The sequence below is a fragment of the Trichechus manatus genome, unplaced genomic scaffold (genome assembly GCF_000243295.1).
Source record: "Trichechus manatus latirostris isolate Lorelei unplaced genomic scaffold, TriManLat1.0 scaffold00015, whole genome shotgun sequence".
Taxonomy (NCBI): Eukaryota; Metazoa; Chordata; class Mammalia; order Sirenia; family Trichechidae; genus Trichechus; species Trichechus manatus.
This window is the reverse complement of record NW_004443951.1, coordinates 12,843,629-12,860,459: the sequence shown is the minus strand read 5'-3', so window position 1 is coordinate 12,860,459 and position 16,831 is coordinate 12,843,629. Positions and strand designations below refer to the sequence as shown.

Below are 16,831 nucleotides of genomic sequence, written 5' to 3'. Positions count from 1 at the left end.
GTCGAAGATCAGGTGACCGTAGGTGGATGGATTTACATCTGGGTTCTCAATTCTGTTCCATTGGTCAATGTATCTGTCGTTGTACCAGTACCAGGCTGCAGGTTTGGTTTTTAAAGAGCTATGAAGGAGACAGGCAGGTTGGTGAGACAAGCAGGGGACCTCACCTGGCCTGAGGGGTCAAGGAGGGCTTCCTGGGGGAAGGTGATGCTTCCACCGAGGCCTGAAGAAGGGTAGCGCTAGCTGAACAGCAGTAGGAAGCGCAGGGACCTCAAGCAGGGGTTCAGTGTGGCCAGAGCAGCCTCCAGAGTTGCATCAGCCAGGGCCTTCTGGGCAGAGGCTGTGCAGGAGGGATGTCTCCAGCTGCTTTTTAGAGAATGTGTGGAGCAGCCTGAAAGGAAGCTGGGAGACCAGTTAGGAGGTCTTGCATCAGTCTGTGCAGAAGATGGTGCTCAGATGAGTGTGGTGGGGGGTGGGGGGTGGGGAGTGGGGGGTGGTTTGAGAACTGTTGGAGACGTCAGCTGGACAGCACTTGGTGATGGCTAGGATCCAGGGGCAGAGGGAGAGGGAAGCATCAGGATGAATCCCATGTTTCTGTGTATAGATCTGGGAGGAGAGTGGTGCCCTTCCCCAGTGTAGGAAATGGGGCAGAAGCAGGTGTGAAGGACGCACCTGGGTTTGGACACACAAGGTCAAGGTGCCATCCACATGGTGATGCCTTGGAGGCTGGAGGCAGAGGGAGTGGGGGGCCCTGAGAAGGAGGACTGGAGATGCAGGAAATCCAGGAGAGGGGAGCGTCTTGGAGGTTGGAAGTAGAGTTCAGATGCTGCTGGCCGAGTGGTGTCAGAGCAGCGGAACACAGGAGTATGCATTGGATTTAGTGGTGTGGAGGAGTGACCTGGACAAGTGTTTCGGTGGTATGATAGGGACTGAAGCTAGAGTGGTGTTTTACGAGGTGAATTTGGGAGGTGAGGAAGTAGAGATGGAAAAATCAGACATTTTCAAGAAGTTTAGCTGTCGGGGGTGGGGGGCTATGAGTCCGAGGGTAGGATTTTTCTTTTAAGATGGGAAAATCTTGAGCATATTTAGATGCCGTTGGGAAAGAGTCAGTAGAAAGGGGAAAGTAGAAATATGGAAAAGGGAAGGATAATTGGCGGAGCCTGGGCCGAGGGTGCGGAGCTTGGCCTTGGGTAGGAGGTTCACGCCTCTCCATCCTCGTGGGAGGAAAGGAGAGAATGGGTGCAAATGCAGGTAGGTTGGTGGGTTTGGTAGCAAGAAATGAAGGGAGTTGCTGTTGGTTTTTCTCTGCAAAACAGGAGACAGGGTCATGTGCTGAGAGGAAGAGAAGAGAAGGGAGCTGGAGGTTTGAAGAGCTTGGAGAAGGTTCCAAGTATGCTATTGTGCAGAGGCGGAGAGTGAGCTGGGCAGAGAACAGAGACAGGCAGCACAGAGTGCCCCAGCTGAGGCTCTTGGTGATGTGTTCATAGGACACCCACTTCCCCAGGAGGCAACTTTTCTTCTAGCTGCCCCATGCTGCCTTGGAGAGGGAGGAGACTTGGATTCATTCAGGGATTGGTGTGTGCCAGGCAGGAGCAGGGAAAGATAAAGAGGTGAGGGAGTTTGGGATATTGGTAAAATAGTGGTGAGGTGAGGGACCTTGGAGTATCAGCTGAATATTGAGGGTGGTAAGGACAGCGGGGTTGGAAGACGGAGGTTCTGATGGGTGAGAGTGGGTGCGGTGTCTTGAGCAGCCGAACTGGGGCTAGAGATGAGGGTCTTTGAGGGAATGTTGAAGACTACAATGTTGGAGGCAGGGCCGTTCCCAACAGTGGTAATGTCCAGAGTATGACCAGTGGGTGCAGTGGAGAAGGAAGTCGTGGAGATGAGAGGCTGGGCCCAGTGAGTTGAGGGGGTTGCTCAAGTCGCCTGGGCAGGGGGCGTTGGCAGAACTGGTGATGGAGAGGAAGCCCATGCATTGGCAGCAGAGTCCTCAGTGGGAATAGGATCTGGAACTCTCAGTGGGGAACTGAGAGGGCACAGACCTTGCCTCCTAACCCACGAGGTACCTGCAGAGTGACAGTACCTCTGTTGGGCACTTTTTCTCCAAACTGTGGAGACTTTCTCTGCTGGGCAGCTTGATGGGTTTGGTTATGCAAATTTGAGTATAAGAACCGTTGGCCTCCTTCGGATCCAGCCACTGGCCTCTGGTTACCTGTGGCCCATGCACAGTCACCCTGTCTAGGCAGGCACAGGCCAAGGCAGCCTCACACCAGAAGAGCTATTGGGTCCACCTGTCCTCAGAAGAGAGGCGCTGTGGGCACAGCAGGCGCCGAGAGCTTCCTCGTATGTGGTCATGTGTGTGACCAGGGGTAAGGGGTGGGATGGGATGGCCACATGCTTGTTTGCATCCAGTACTGTGTATGTTTTGTGCAAGACGGCATATGTGTGGGAGAGACTTCGTGTGTGCATGAGAGACGCTGTGTTAGAGCACCATATGTGTGAGAGATGGCATATGTGCATGTGGGAGACCTCATGTGTGGTTGTGTGTGTGTGTGTGTGTGTGTGTGTGGAGACCCTGTGGTTCGGAGGGAGTTGGGCTGTCTCCACATCAGTGGAGGCAGCCTGCCCAGAGGGGCCCTGGGATGGCCATTGCAGTACTCGGGGAGTAGCCTGCCTGGGTGAGTCTCCAGCCCACTGTGACTCAGTTGCTGTGCCTGTGATCCCCACCCTCCATCTGCCTGCTTCCTCCCATTTGTCTTCCCCAGCCCCCTCCGCCCCTCCCCAGAAGGTGACCTGTGTGAGCGCGGGCTCTACCACGGTTCGGGTAAGTTGGGTCCCGCCGCCAGCCGACAGTCGCAACGGCATTATCACCCAGTACTCCGTGGCCTACGAGGCGGTGGACGGCGAGGACCGCGGGAGGCATGTGGTGGATGGCATCAGCCGTGAGCACTCCAGCTGGGACCTGGTGGGCCTGGAGAAGTGGACAGAGTACCGGGTGTGGGTGCGGGCACACACAGACGTGGGCCCCGGCCCTGAGAGCACCCCGGTGCTGGTGCGCACCGACGAGGATGGTAGGCGGCACCACAGGAGGGGCAGGGGAGGGCGGCACCCAGCCTTGGCCACCACCCACTTCCCACCCTAGGGCTTTTGCCTCTCCACATACCCAGACAGACTCATCTTTCTGGTGCAGGCTTAACTGCTCAAACTGGGGAGGTATGGCTTATGGGACAATCTCTGCTTAAATCCCAGCTCTTGAGCTATCTCCAAGGGAGCTGGAGCCTTCCAAGGCTGTGGAGGGAGAAGCAGCCCACCTAAGAATTAAGAGGTCAAGATTGGAAAAGTGGTGCAAGAGACACTCTAAAAAGAGCACCTTGGTTAGGCATTGGCGTGATATGGGGACCCAGGAGGAGACAGGATAGGTTGTGCTGACTTTCGGGTGGTCAGAGGCCTGGTATTCCATCTCCACCTGTTCCCCCACCTCTGCCCTCCCACTAGGGAGGTAGCCTGGGCCAGGGGCTTGGCGGGGCCAGTGCTGGGCTCTTCCCTGTGGCAGGCAGAGGGAGCCCACCAATTCTTCACCAGGGACAGTCTAAGGAAACTACATCCAGTACTTTCCTGGGGGGAGGGGGACCGAGGCAAGGCCCTGGAGTTCGCTGTGCCCGCCCAAGCCAGCATCGATACCACTAGGCCTGACTTCCTTGTCTCCCTGGCCCCCAGTGCCCAGCGGGCCACCACGGAAGGTGGAGGTGGAGCCGCTGAACTCCACTGCTGTGCGCGTCTCCTGGAAGCTGCCCGTCCCTAGCAAGCAGCACGGCCAGATCCGAGGCTACCAGGTCACCTACGTGCGGCTAGAGAATGGCGAGCCCCGCGGCCAGCCTGTTATCCAGGACGTCATGCTGGCCGAGGCCCAGGTGTGTCATCGGAGGGTGGTGGGACAGAAGGGAGGCTGTCGGGAAGAGTGGGCGGAGACCAGCGGGCACCATCTTCTCTTTAGAGCCTAGATTGGCTCCGCCTCCCATGCCTGCCCTCAGAGGCATTTATGGCTGCCTTTCTTTCATCATGACACCAGAGAGGCTTCACTGCGTCAGGCTGGGAGGCACTGAGGTCAAGAGGTTAGGGCCAGGTTCCAGGAGACTCCCCCTTCTGCCTTGGGTGTGCCCGAGCTGTGCCAGCCTAGGCCCTGGCAGCCACATCTGCCCTGGTGACAAGCCCCAGCCTGTGTCATCTCTGTGGCTCGGCTGCCGGCAGAGCAGTGAGATCTGTTCCTTCAGACCGAGACCTCATTGCCACCCCCTGCCTAAGCTTGAAGCCCCTGCCCCATGCCTCCCTTTGTGGTTTGCAGGAAGCACATTCACTGTCACAGGGAGGTGGGCTTTTGAGACATGCCCTCCTGCTGGATAGCTCTGGGCTGGGCATCCCTCCCTGCCTAGTGAGAGGGCAGGAAAGCACTCCTGGGCTGTCTGCTTGCTCTCCATGGCCATTGGCCATTGCAGAGCTCAGCAAATGGCCAAGCTCAGGTACTGCTCTGTCCTGGCCCCAGAGAGGATGGCTCAGCCCTGATGTTTACTGTCAAGGGCTGGGCCTGCCAGCCAGCCTCACACTTCTGTCTACGCTTCTGTCCTCCCAGGATGGTAATATTGCTCATGAGGTTAGGCTATTCTGCTCACTGGTTTGCTATTCTGGTGAAGAACCACGGGTGTTGAGAGGTTATGTGAGTCATCCAGAATCACCCACAAGTGAGTGAGTGGCTAAGCTTGGATGAGAAGTCTCTGGACTCCTGGGAAAGGGTTGTAATTTCATGAATCCCCTTGCAAAATACTCTGCTGAAGAATCATTACACCCGCTGAGATCTACGCTCAAGGTCCCCCCTTCCAGAATCATGGCCTCGGGGGCATCCTTGGGCCAGCGCTGAGCCAGCCTGGGGGAGGAGCCCAAGCTCCCTCCATAACCCGCATACCTTCCCCTTCCAGCTTTTCACCCCTACCTGTACTGGGCAGAGGTACAAATACATACCCAGTGTTCTGTGTGCTATGCTTAGGGGTGCACATACCCACATAGACAGGCAGACAGGCCTTCATGCCTCTGGCTGGCTTTGGCCCTCAGAAGCAAAATTCCTTTCTGCCCAGCGGGTGCCCTTTTCCTCCTCTTGGCCTGCCCAGCACTGAGAGGACAAGTGGGTGGAGGAGGTGGGCGTGCGGACTCGCCTGCATTCCTGGGGCAGGTTAAGGGCTCCTCATGGAGCCTCAGCAGACACACCCACCCAGAAACATCCTGGGAATGGGCTCCCTCCAGCCCCTTCCATCATAGGCAGCCAGTGGCTGCAGCTGTGGCCAGTACGGTTCCAGAAAAGCCATTTTGGGTGCCCCCTTCTGGTCCCAAGTGGTTTGGGAGGTGCTGGGCCACAGGCTCAGGGACTCTGACCTCTTAGCCTCAGACATCCCATGTGCCTATGCTCCAGGGAAGCCAGCTGAAGATGGGGGGCCTGCCCTTGGGGCTTCTTGGGACTGGGTCATTCTGCTCCAACCCAGTAGGCCCAGCTGTCCCCTGAGTTGCCATGTCAAGGACACCCACAGCCTGTCCTTCACCCAGCAGCACCATCTGCTCAGCCCAGGGCCGCATTAGTTCTGAAAGAGCCATGTGGTCTGTCGCTCCACCCCGAACCACCCCGTCAGGGGCCTGGGTAGAGCCAGACCAGTCTCCTTCCTTTGTCTCCATCTCAGGTTTGTCTCTGTTTTTCATGGTCTCTGACTCCGTCTCCCTGTCTGTCTCCTTTTATCCCTTTCTCGTGTCTCTGGTTTTTCTTTGTTTCTGCCTCTTCCTCTCAATGGCTATGTTTCCAACTGTCTCTTCTCTCCTCTCTCCTTTCTGCCTCCCCTTGCCACCCCTCTGACCCCTTCCTTGTTTCTCTCCCTCTATTTGGTTTTACTCTGTCGCTTTTTCTCTCTGGCTCTGTCTCTGACCCAGGAGAGGTACCACATGAGAGAGCCTCCATGCCCAGCCTGGCTTGGGCATCCTGTATCACTCCCTAGACAAGGAAGCTAGAGTAGAGGTGGTCCTAGCCACACCCTAGAAAGTGGCCACAGCCACAGGGGCCTGTTGATGGCCTCTGCCATATTCTGTTCCACACTCCTTGCAAGGACTTTGAACAGAGCTACCCAAACAGGAGGGACTGAGACCGTATGGACAGAGGCTAGACCAGTGGACAGCACTGAGGGTGGTCTGGCCACAGGACCCCACAGTCTCCCTAGCCTGGAGATGTCATGGACCATTCCCCTGTGCTGCTTGACACCGACCAGTCCCCAGCCCCCAAGTGCCACAGGGTCTTGTATGGAGACCTCGTTCCCTCCACCTGTCCAACTAATACCCCTACACCCACCAATGGCCCAAAGGAGAACTTACAAGAAACAGCCCTGAAAGCTGCTTTCCTGTTTTGATTCTCAGGCATCCGCAGGAAGGGACAGAGGTCTAAGTGGATCCCCGTGCCTACGGGACAAGGCCCTGGCTCTGAACTTGGCATTCGAGGCCTTCATACTCCTGCTGGCCAGGTGGCCCCTTGGCCTGCCCCAGCCACGATACAGTTTTTAGTGTTTCTGAGATATTCCTATGCTTAGTGTGACTATAGAAGTTATTGTCTCAACTGGGATCCTTTTGAAAGTGAATAATCATACCATGACAACACGTGTAGGCCAGGACCATCCCAGGCAAACAGGACATGTGATCACCTAGTCATCCCTTGTGGGTCTTCCCTTCTGCCTGAGCTGTCAACTGTCCCCATGTCTGGCCGCCTCTCCCCTGAGGCACCTCCAGGTGGCGCTCTCTGAGTCCCCTAGTTTCAGCAAACTGTCTTCCCTCTGACCGTTGGCATGCGTGCCTCCCCTCAGGTTTCCCCCTACCCTCTTCGGTCCTGGCACACAGTCAGTGCTTGGTGAGGCAGAGGATGGGAAATGGGCCTGAGTGCTACGCCTATGGACACTTCAGAGGCCAAGCCTTCCATCTGTCCTCCCCAAGCCCCCTCCGGGTTAGACCGAGTCCTTCATCCTCTCTCCCTTTCTCTCCCTCTCCGCGGTCAGTGGCGGCCAGAGGAGTCCGAGGACTATGTAAGTAACAGGTGTGCGAGCACGGGCAAGTCCTGGGTCAGGCTGGGCTCTTGGGACATTCCCCCTCTCCTGCCTTTCCTCCCAGCCTGAGCTGCCGAGATCTGCAGGGCACCAGCTACATCCGGAGAAAATTGGCGTTTAGATGCAAGCACCGAGCTGAGCAGTGATTGGCATCGCCTCTAATCTTTCTTTCTCGCCTGTCGAGCAACAGTTTGAGGCCAATGTTCATGATCGACCAGGGCCCGGCCCCTGCTCCGGCCAGACAGGGATGGAGTTAAATCCGATCCTGATCATTAGGGCTTATTGATCCCTGGAGTGAAAAATCACCTGCTTCTGGACTCAGGTTGGGAGGGGAGTCTGGGGAGCTGGGTTCCAGCGTTGGTGTGTTCTGGAGCCCCAGCCCTGGGACACCCTCCAGCTGGGCAGGAGGGGGCCTGTGAGGGGTTGGTGGCGGCAGTATGGGCCCCAGCCAAGGCTCAGAGCTGGAGGGACAACAGGGCTGGTGGTGATAGCTCTGGTCTCACTGCACGGTGGTCCCCCTCCCTTCCTACTCTTCCCTCTGTGGGGCGTGGCTTGGCCTTCTGTGGTGTTTTTCCGCATGTCTGGAAGTGATGCCTTTGCTGTAGGTGGGTTTATGGGCAGGTCCTGTCAAGGCAGGAGGACACTGCCCTGTCTGCCCAGCATCACTGGAAACCAATGGGGAGGTCTGTTTCCAGGTGTGGGGGGCTCCTTGTCCTCCTCCTTGTCTCTCCTCCCTACTCAAGGCCGTGTTCAAATGAGAAAACTGATACTGCAGGAATAAGGTGTTTTCTGAGTCAGAGGCCTAGGTGGGGGCAGGCCTGGTCCTCCAGGGTGGTGCCTTGGCTTCCCCGCCTCACTCCGTGTGTGTGTATGTATGCGTGTGTATGTGTTGCGTGGCCGCCAGTGGCCTGACACCTCCTTACACAGGAGGAGCTGCGACCTGCATCTGCATGTGCGTGCCAGGAACCACGCAAGGGGCTGTGTGCGTGTGAGGCATTGTGCCCTGTGTGTGCCTGTGTGCACCAAGCTCATGAGGTGGCATTCACTGCACAATGGAGTGAAGGAAACTGTGTGGCCCTTTGTTCTTGCCTGAAAGGAAGAATGAGCTGCCTGCCCAAGGCATGCAGCTCCTAGGACGGGTGGGTCCTCCCGGGTATACATCCCATCCACCTGCCCTGCCTCCAACGGAGTCCAGCATGGCACCGCTCCCACCTCCAGGACCTCTGGCAGCATATGCCCTGGGGGCTGCCTGAGGCTAGGGTCCGAGGTGGCAGACATGGTCTCCCCTTGCTCTCCTGTGATGGGAACAGGCCCCTCCTCCTTCCTCACAGGAAACCACCATCAGCAGCCTGACCCCGGAGACCACCTATTCCATTACCGTAGCCGCCTACACCACCAAGGGGGATGGTGCCCGCAGCAAGCCCAAAATGGTTACAACTACAGGGGCAGGTGAGTGAGGGGTCAGGGATAGAGCAGGGCGGGGGTGCAGTGAGGAGGGCATCGCCAGAGCCCTGTGCATGGTTGTTCAGTCCCAGGCCGGCCCACCATGATGGTCAGCACCACAGCCATGAACACCGCACTGCTCCAGTGGCACCCACCCAAAGAGCTGCCCGGCGAGCTGCTGGGCTACCGGCTGCAGTACCGCCGGGCGGATGAGGCCCGGCCCACCACTATAGACTTTGGCAAGGACGACCAGCACTTTACAGTCACCGGCCTGCACAAGGGTGCCACCTACATCTTCCGGCTGGCTGCCAAGAACCGGGCTGGCCTAGGCGAAGAGTTCGAGAAGGAGATCATGACCCCTGAGGACGTGCCCAGCGGCTTTCCCCAAAACCTGCACGTGACAGGGCTAACCACATCGACCACAGACCTGGCCTGGGACCCACCGGTGCTGGCGGAGAGGAATGGGCGCATCATCAACTACACCGTGGTGTACCGCGACATCAACAGCCAGCAGGAGCTGCAGAATGTCACCACTGACACCCGCCTCACACTCTCGGGCCTCAAGCCGGACACCACTTACGACGTCAAGGTCCGCGCACGTACCAGCAAAGGCGCTGGCCCGCTCAGCCCCAGCATCCAGTCCCGGACCATGCCCGTGGAGCAAGGTGTGTGCTACGGGGCATGTCAGCGCCAGCCCATGCGTGGCTGCACCTGGGAACCTCTGCTCTCCTTGACCCACTGACTTCTGGTGACTGTGATCCACCAGCCTCTGGTGTGTGACCCTCCAATCTCTCATGACCATGACTCACTAACCTCTAGTAAGCGGGTGCCATGTTCTTGGGTCTGTAACCTCTGACCTCTGCTGTCCTTGACCTACTGGCCTCTGCTGTGTGACCCTCCAATCTCTTGTGACCGTGACCCACTCATCTCTTTTGACTGTATCACTATTTTGGGGTGCGTAACCTACTGGCTTTGGGTGTGCAACACTAACGTCTTGGGGCCGTGACCCACTGACCTCTAGTGAACGAGCTCCACCGTACTCTGTTGTGTGACCCACAACTTCTCACGACCGTAATCCACTCTCCTCTGGTAACCCTGACGTGGTGTCTGTGCGCTCGATCTTTACCAAGCACTGCAGGAGATCCGACTGTGGACCCTGTGGCATCCTCGCTGTCTCTGTCTGCTGCTCACTATGTGGAAGAGCTTGGGCTGGGAGTTGAACTGCGATTTGAAGCTGGCTGGGAGCAGGGGTGCTTGGTACTCTGCAGCCATTTCTGAATCCCCTTTCCCCCAACCAGTGTCTCATTCTGGTGGGGAACCCTTCTGGCCTGTTCAGCCCACCCTAGCACCCAGCCAGAGCTGACTTCCCTCCTTATGTCTCCATAGTGTTTGCCAAGAACTTCCGGGTGGCAGCTGCAATGAAGACATCTGTACTGCTCAGCTGGGAAATCCCTGACTCTTACAAGTCTGCTGTACCCTTCAAGGTGGGTAAGGGCCACCGACAGCAGAACCCAGCACACACATGGGCCTGGTGTGTGCTGTCATTCCAACCCCAACCCGTGTGTGTGCACGTGAGGCAGGGTCCTAGTTAGAGGTGTATGTGTGTGTACGTGTGCGGGCTCACAGGTGTATGCTGCCCTGCAGGCCTGTGGTGGGGAGCCTCGCTACCCTGTCACCCCCACCCTGCCCCCTGCAGATTCTTTACAATGGGCAGAGCGTGGAGGTGGACGGACACTTGATGAGGAAGCTGATTGCAGACCTGCAGCCAAACACAGAGTACTCGTTTGTGCTGATGAACCGTGGCAGCAGCGCAGGGGGCCTGCAGCACCTCGTGTCCATCCGCACGGCACCCGACCTCCTGCCGCACAAGCCACTGCCTGCCTCTGCCTACATAGAGGACGGCCGCTTCACCCTCTCCATGCCCCTCGTGCAGGAGCCCTCGCTTGTCAGGTGTGCAGATGCGGCCTCCAGGAGGAGGGGCAGTGCTGGGTGATGGTGGTCCTAATTCCTGCTCTGCCTCGCCCAGGTGGTTCTACATCGTGGTGGTTCCCATCGACCGTGTGAGCGGGAGCATGCTGACGCCGCGGTGGAATACACCCGAGGAGCTGGAGCTGGACGAGGTGCCCAGGGAGGGGACAGGGCAGCACTGGCCACTCAGCCTCATTGCAGTGGTGACTCCCCCAAAATACCTGCTCATAGTTGAAGTCACTCTCTTGGCTCCTCTGGCTGGCAGCCTGCCCCCTCTCTGGGGAGAGGAATTCCAAGGTAGCCCCAACGAGAGGATTGGCAGAGAACCCCCTGGGAGGTTTCAGAGAATTCCTCGAAGGCTTACGGAGAATCCCCTGGAGGTGCCTGCTGAGATTCCCCTGGGTGGGAAGTGGCAGAGGCGTCTCTGCAGGTCTCTAGAATCCCGAGCCCCACAGACTTTGGAGAGTCCCTTGATCTAAAGGCCATGAAGGGGGCTCCAGGGAGGGAGCCCGATAGCCTTATCGTCCCCTGTTGTTGTTGTTAGGTGCTATCGAGTTGGTTCCAACTTATAGCAACCCTGTGTACAGCAGAACAAAACACTGCTCGGTCCTGCACCATCCTCATGGTTGTTGTTATGCTTGAGCCCACTGTTACAACCACTGTGTTAGTCCATCTCATTGAGAGTCTTCCCGTTTTTCGCTGACTCTCTACTTTACCAAGCATGATGTCCTTCTCCGGGGACTCATCCCTCCTGATAACATGTCTAAAGTATATGAGACGAAGTCTCACCGTCCTTGCTTCTGAGGAGTATTCTGGCTATACTTCTTCCAAGACAGATTTGTTTGTCTCCTAGAACATTTGAAATCCTTCCATCCTCTTCTTGCAGACAGTGTGGACAAGCCCTCTCTAGTTAGCATGAGGGGCAGATTACCCACAGGGCTTCTTCTTGGGCTGGTGGGGAGTTGTGCATTGCATTTCCGGTGTCCAGCATTATTCTTCAAGGGCAGTGGGCTGGGCCAGACTTGGCCCCTTGCACAGAAGGTGGGCTTCCATCCACCTCAGCCCAGGGAGCTAATGTCCCAGACCATGGGTCCCAGAGGCCCGCGCTGACTCCCGTGCTCTGCTCTGCAGCTTCTGGAGGCCATTGAGCAGGGCGGCGGGGAGCGGCGGCGGCGGAGACAGGCAGAGCGGCTGAAGCCGTACGTGGCCGCTCAGGTTGACGTGCTCCCCGAGACCTTCACCCTGGGGGACAAGAAGAGCTACCAAGGCTTCTACAACCGGCCCCTGTCTCCAGACCTGAGCTACCAGTGCTTTGTGCTCGCTTCCCTGAAGGAGCCCGTGGACCAGGTCTGCCTGAGCTGGCTTGGCATTCAGCACCCTGAGACCCCATGCCCAGATCAGCACCAGGGAACTGATGCTCTAGGTCCGATTAGTCCAGCACCCACAAGGTTCCCCAAGCCTAGGCTAATCTCAGACACCCTGAGATCCCAGGCCCAGGTCAGCCCCAGAGGCCCCACATCTGCACTAAAGATCCCAAGACCCCAGCTCCTAGGGCCCAGGAGGCCAGGCCTAATCTAGTTTCCAGGACCCAGGCCAGCTGACCAGGTATAGGTTAACTTCTTAGGGTCCAGGAGACCAGGCATCACCCTGTCCCAGAGCCATTTCCCCAGATTGGAAGGCAGGGGATGGGGGAGGCTCTCACACTGAACTCACAGCCCACGTTGTTCCTTCACCGGGCTGCAGAAGCGCTATGCCTCCAGCCCCTACTCGGATGAGATCGTGGTCCAGGTGACGCCAGCCCAGCAGCAGGAGGAGCCCGAGATGCTGTGGGTGACAGGCCCAGTCCTGGCAGTCATCCTCATCATCCTCATCGTCATCGCCATCCTCCTGTTCAAGAGGTGAGTGCTGTGCCCAGGACTCCAGGGGACACCACCTGCCCCTCCCTGGGCACAGTGCATGCGGAGAAGAGGCGGCCACACTGGCCTGGCCCCAGCCCCAGGTTCAGTGGGAAGCCAGGAGGAGCAGAAGCAGTGTGTGCACACATGTGTGTGTTTGTGTACCTGCGCCCACACACACGCCTGTTTGGGTGGGAGACCCTCTGAGTGTGCTCCCCTGAATGTATGGAGGAGCTTCACAGAGGGCTGTTCCACACACATCCTGGGTGTATCTGTCTGTCTCTGCGTTTCAGTGGATGTGAGTGTGTCTGTCTTCCTCTTCACCTCCAAGATGCCATCTCCTGGTCTCTCCTACTCAAGCACCTTCCTCTGCCACCATTTCTAGATGACTCCCACAGAGATCCAGACCCAGCCCACCTGCCCGTGGATATTCATTTAGCAGGTGTTCACTGAACTCCTGCTGTGACCACAGCAGCCACAGCTGCCTCAGACTCTATGTGTCTTTAACAATGAACCATCACCCTCCCCGCAGCCCTCCACTCCCCTGCTCCCTGTCACAATGGATGGGGCCCCATCCGCCAAGTGACCAGCCAGAAATCCGAGTGTCACTCTTCCAATCTGCCTCCCTCTCCCTCTACACCCAATCTTCTCTGAGTCCTAGCCTAAATATTACTGAAGTATACCCTCCTCCCCCTCCTGCCAAGCCCCCCACAAGGTTATGCCCGTGTAGGGTATAGCTGGGGACCTGGTCTCACTAAGTCACAGTCTTCTCTCTCGGGTAGCTGCAGCAACCTGCCCTTGGAGTCTATCCATCTACCTCCCAGCCTGAAAGGTATTTTCAAAAGATTTAACTTTGTCACTCTCAGTTAAACCTTTTGGTGTCTCCCAAGATACAGCCTGATCTCTTTAGCCATCAAATGCCCAGGCAGTCTGGCCCTGCCACCACCCAATGTCATCACACTCCACTTCGTGTGGTTTCCAGGGGCTCAGGCTGTGCCCTCCCGCTCTGCAGCTCACCCTGTCCCTGCCTACCTGGCACTTGCCATCTCATCCTTCAAGACTCAGCTCCAAGCTCTGATGTCCCGTGAGGCTTTCCCCAGGCTCACCCCCTCACCATCCTATCCTCCATCTGCCCCTGGGACGCTTCAGAGAAACATCTTGGGTTCTGTATCTGACTCTGCCATCTCCAGCCCCCAACATGAGAGTGAGCTCCTGAGGCATGTCAGTGGACGCTTGTCAGATGCGTGTTGGTCTGTATGTCTGAGTGCGTCTGCACGTATGAGTTCCTGTATCCTGTGCCCCAGCTCTCTCCCCAGCCCCTGGCCTAGACCCAGCGCCTCTTTCCTGAAGAGTTAGCTCCCTCCTCCCAGGGAAGGCCTCTCCCTGGGCCCAGGTGTGAAGACCTGTGAGTAGGACCCTGAGTAATGTTCCACACACCTACTCATCCTCCTTCTCACACCCCTGTGGATCCTGGTGTCTCGGGGAGGCAAACCCTCTCTGTGAATGTCAGGTGGTGCCATATATGGGTCCTCAGTGTCCCCTTGTCATGAGAGGGTCTGAGTGCTTGGCGGAAACAATGACCATTCCTTTCTTCTGTCCTTGCCTGTCTTTCGGGACCTAGTAAACAAGAAAGGTAGGAGTCATTCCTTCTTTCTTCACACGTCTCCCGCTTCACTTCTCCCTCTGCACAGTTTGGGCGCTCAGCGGGGAGGGATGGTGCTTCTACCGGAAGCCTCCTGGTCTACGCCTTTAAGCAGCAAACAGTCCAGATAGCTCAGTTGGATCCCAGGTTGGGACTGAGTCCTCACTGGAATGAGGGACAGGCTGTGTCACTGTCTCTCCAGTTTGACTCTGTGCCCTCCATAGGGGATGCTCCCTCTTGGTTGCACAGGCATAATGCAGACTTCAGACACTTCCCCAAGTACAGAGACTAACTGGGCTCCCCGGGACCCTTCTGCACTCCCTGTTCTCTGAGAAATTACCTCAGTGCTGCAGGGACAGAGGCCTATGGATGTGCAAAGTGCACTCACTGCAGAGCAGCTGGGAGGCATGTCCGATACACACGCTCATGCACATTCACACGAGCCAAGGGAGATGAGGCCAGTAAAGGAGGACTCTGCCCAGCTAGGGTGACACCTTCCCGGTCCCTCCCCTGCTGCTCTGGGCATTTAACCTGAAACCCTGGTGGCCAGACAGCTGGGGCCCCGCCCCCTGTGATGTTTGTGTATTTTACGTGTCATTTGCATGTTTACTTCTGGCAGCTCCTGCTGCCCTGGCTGTGGTAGTCTCGGGGATGGTAGCCACTGCCCAGCAGTGACCTGCCTTCTCTCCAAAGGAACCCAGCCCCTGCAACCCCTTCTCCCTCGCTACACCACCCCCGTCCATGCCGCACTCCTGCTGTCTCCCCAGCCCACCCCACACCTCCCCTGTGTTGTCTCATGTTGAGGCTGCTCTGCCACTGGCTCCCCCGCGCTCAGAGACCCCAGGATGAGGTGGGGTATGGGGGTAGAGCCATGGACAAGGGGGTATGGTAGCCGGCTGCTCCATGCATCGCTGTCCTCCGCCCGAACCACAGGTTCTCACCAGTCTCACTTCTGCCTCTGTAGGAAAAGGACCCACTCCCCATCCTCGAAGGACGAGCAGTCCATTGGGCTGAAGGACTCCTTGCTGGCCCACTCCTCTGACCCCGTGGAGATGCGGAGGCTCAACTACCAGACTCCAGGTAGGGCAGCTCCCATGGGCTGCTGGCCCCCAGCCCAGGCCGCTGGAGTCTCCACTGAGGGCACAGGCTGCAGGCCCCCATTTCCTGCTCTATTTGCTCTTCCACTTTGGACTGATAACAGCTGGACAGGTGTCCGAGGTCCCTGGAGCCTCTGGGGGAGGCACAGCTGCTTAGGTCTACCTTGTGTTTGCTCATGGCCTCTGAATACAGGCCTAAGGACCCCTATGGAGCCCACATCTCCATGACGGTGAGGGGGGGTGGGGGGGACGGGTCTGTGCCTGCACCTCATCCCTCTACACAAAAAAGGATGGTGTTTGGGGTGTTTGCAGTGGAAACTGCCCCAGCAGACACATGGGGGGCAGGGTGCCCGCATCTGACCCTTCCTGGAGGCTGACCCCAGCACAGGGCTTGGTGCCTGCCGTAAACCCCCAGCCACTCTCACGTGGCATGAAAGGTCATTGTTTCCCCTGTCCCCAGCAGACAGCGCAGGCCTCTCCTCTTGGGAGAAGCTTCCAGACTACTCCAACCTCCAGGCAGGTTGGGTGCCCTCTCAGCACCCAGAGCCCCTCTGCCTCTCTCACTGTGGCACCTCTCACACTGTGCTGGGAGTGCCTCCGTTGCAGTCTTGGAGCTCTCCGGCACCAGGAACTGTGTCTTGTTCATGTCCCAGTCCCCTGAATTCTGCACACGGTGGGTTCTTGCTGAATGTCTGTGCAGTGAATGCTCAAACGAATGAATGCATGAACTAACACATGCATACAGAGAGTTTGTAGATGTAGCTATTGCTGCATATTAAATTACCGCAGAACTTAGTGGCTTAAAACAATAATTGTTTATGATCTCTCACAGTTTTTGTGAGTCAGGAATTTAGACGGGCACAACAGGAACAGCTTGTGTCTGTTCTAGAATGTCTGGGCCCTCAGCTAGAAGACTTGAAGGCTTGGGGCTAGAATCATTTAGAACCGTGGTTGGCAAACTGGCCCATGAGTCAAATAGTGGCCCACCATCTGTTTTTCTAAATAAAATTTTATTGGAACAGAGCCATGCTCATTCATTTTTGTAGTGCCCATAACTACTCTCATGCTACCAAGGCAAGGTTTAGCAGATGCAACAGAGACTGTATGTCTGCAAAGCCTAAAATATTGACTATCTGGCCCTTTACAGGAAAAGTTTGCTGACTCCTGAATTCTAAAGGCTCATTTATTCATGTATCTGGTGGTTGATGCTAGAATCAGCTGGGAGCCTCTTCATGTGGTTTGGGCTTCCTTACAACTGAGCTGAGAAGGAAGTGGTTAGAGCAGCTGAGAAAAGCGGTGGCCTGGGTGTGGGTGCTGAACAGCGTTAGGGCCCAGGGAACAGACCTTGAGAGCAAGTGTCCTGAGAGAAAGAGAGCAAGAGCCAGGCAGACCTAGCCAGCAGTCACAACCCAGCATGATCAGATCTGTGAGAAGTGAAACCACTGGGATGGTAGAGACTGGGGGGCAGAGAAGCTTCCTCCTGGAGGGGATGACGAGCCATGTGGGCATTGACCAGGCAAAGAGGAGGTGAAAGGGAGCTTCTTTTGGTAGAAAGAGCATGTGTAGAAGCTCAGGCATTGCACGTACATCAGATTACAAGTACTTTGGTGTTTCTGCAGCATTAGAGTTGGGGGCTGGAGGGATATTGAGAGCCAGGAGAAGAGACTGGAG

The 16,831-nt window shown here is 57.0% G+C and overlaps 1 protein-coding gene across 6 annotated transcripts in view; it reads left to right on the top strand.

The window, feature by feature from the left end:
- Window positions 1–16,831, top strand: part of PTPRF (protein tyrosine phosphatase receptor type F) — an 80,772-nt gene that overhangs the window by 52,092 nt on the left and 11,849 nt on the right. For 2 of the 6 annotated variants that reach the window (XM_023727003.1, XM_023727004.1), the window contains 9 exons: window positions 3,715–3,908; window positions 7,068–7,094; window positions 8,447–8,564; window positions 9,945–10,042; window positions 10,255–10,508; window positions 10,585–10,678; window positions 11,658–11,873; window positions 12,270–12,424; window positions 15,028–15,143. In XM_023727003.1, the coding sequence (XP_023582771.1) occupies window positions 3,715–3,908; window positions 7,068–7,094; window positions 8,447–8,564; window positions 9,945–10,042; window positions 10,255–10,508; window positions 10,585–10,678; window positions 11,658–11,873; window positions 12,270–12,424; window positions 15,028–15,143 (1,272 nt within the window). Of the gene's footprint in view, window positions 1–2,762; window positions 3,069–3,714; window positions 3,909–7,067; window positions 7,095–8,446; window positions 8,565–8,644; window positions 9,224–9,944; window positions 10,043–10,254; window positions 10,509–10,584; window positions 10,679–11,657; window positions 11,874–12,269; window positions 12,425–14,042; window positions 14,055–15,027; window positions 15,144–16,831 lie in introns of all 6 variants that reach the window. The other 4 variants (XM_004371847.2, XM_004371848.2, XM_023727006.1 and 1 more) reach the window with 4 other exon arrangements.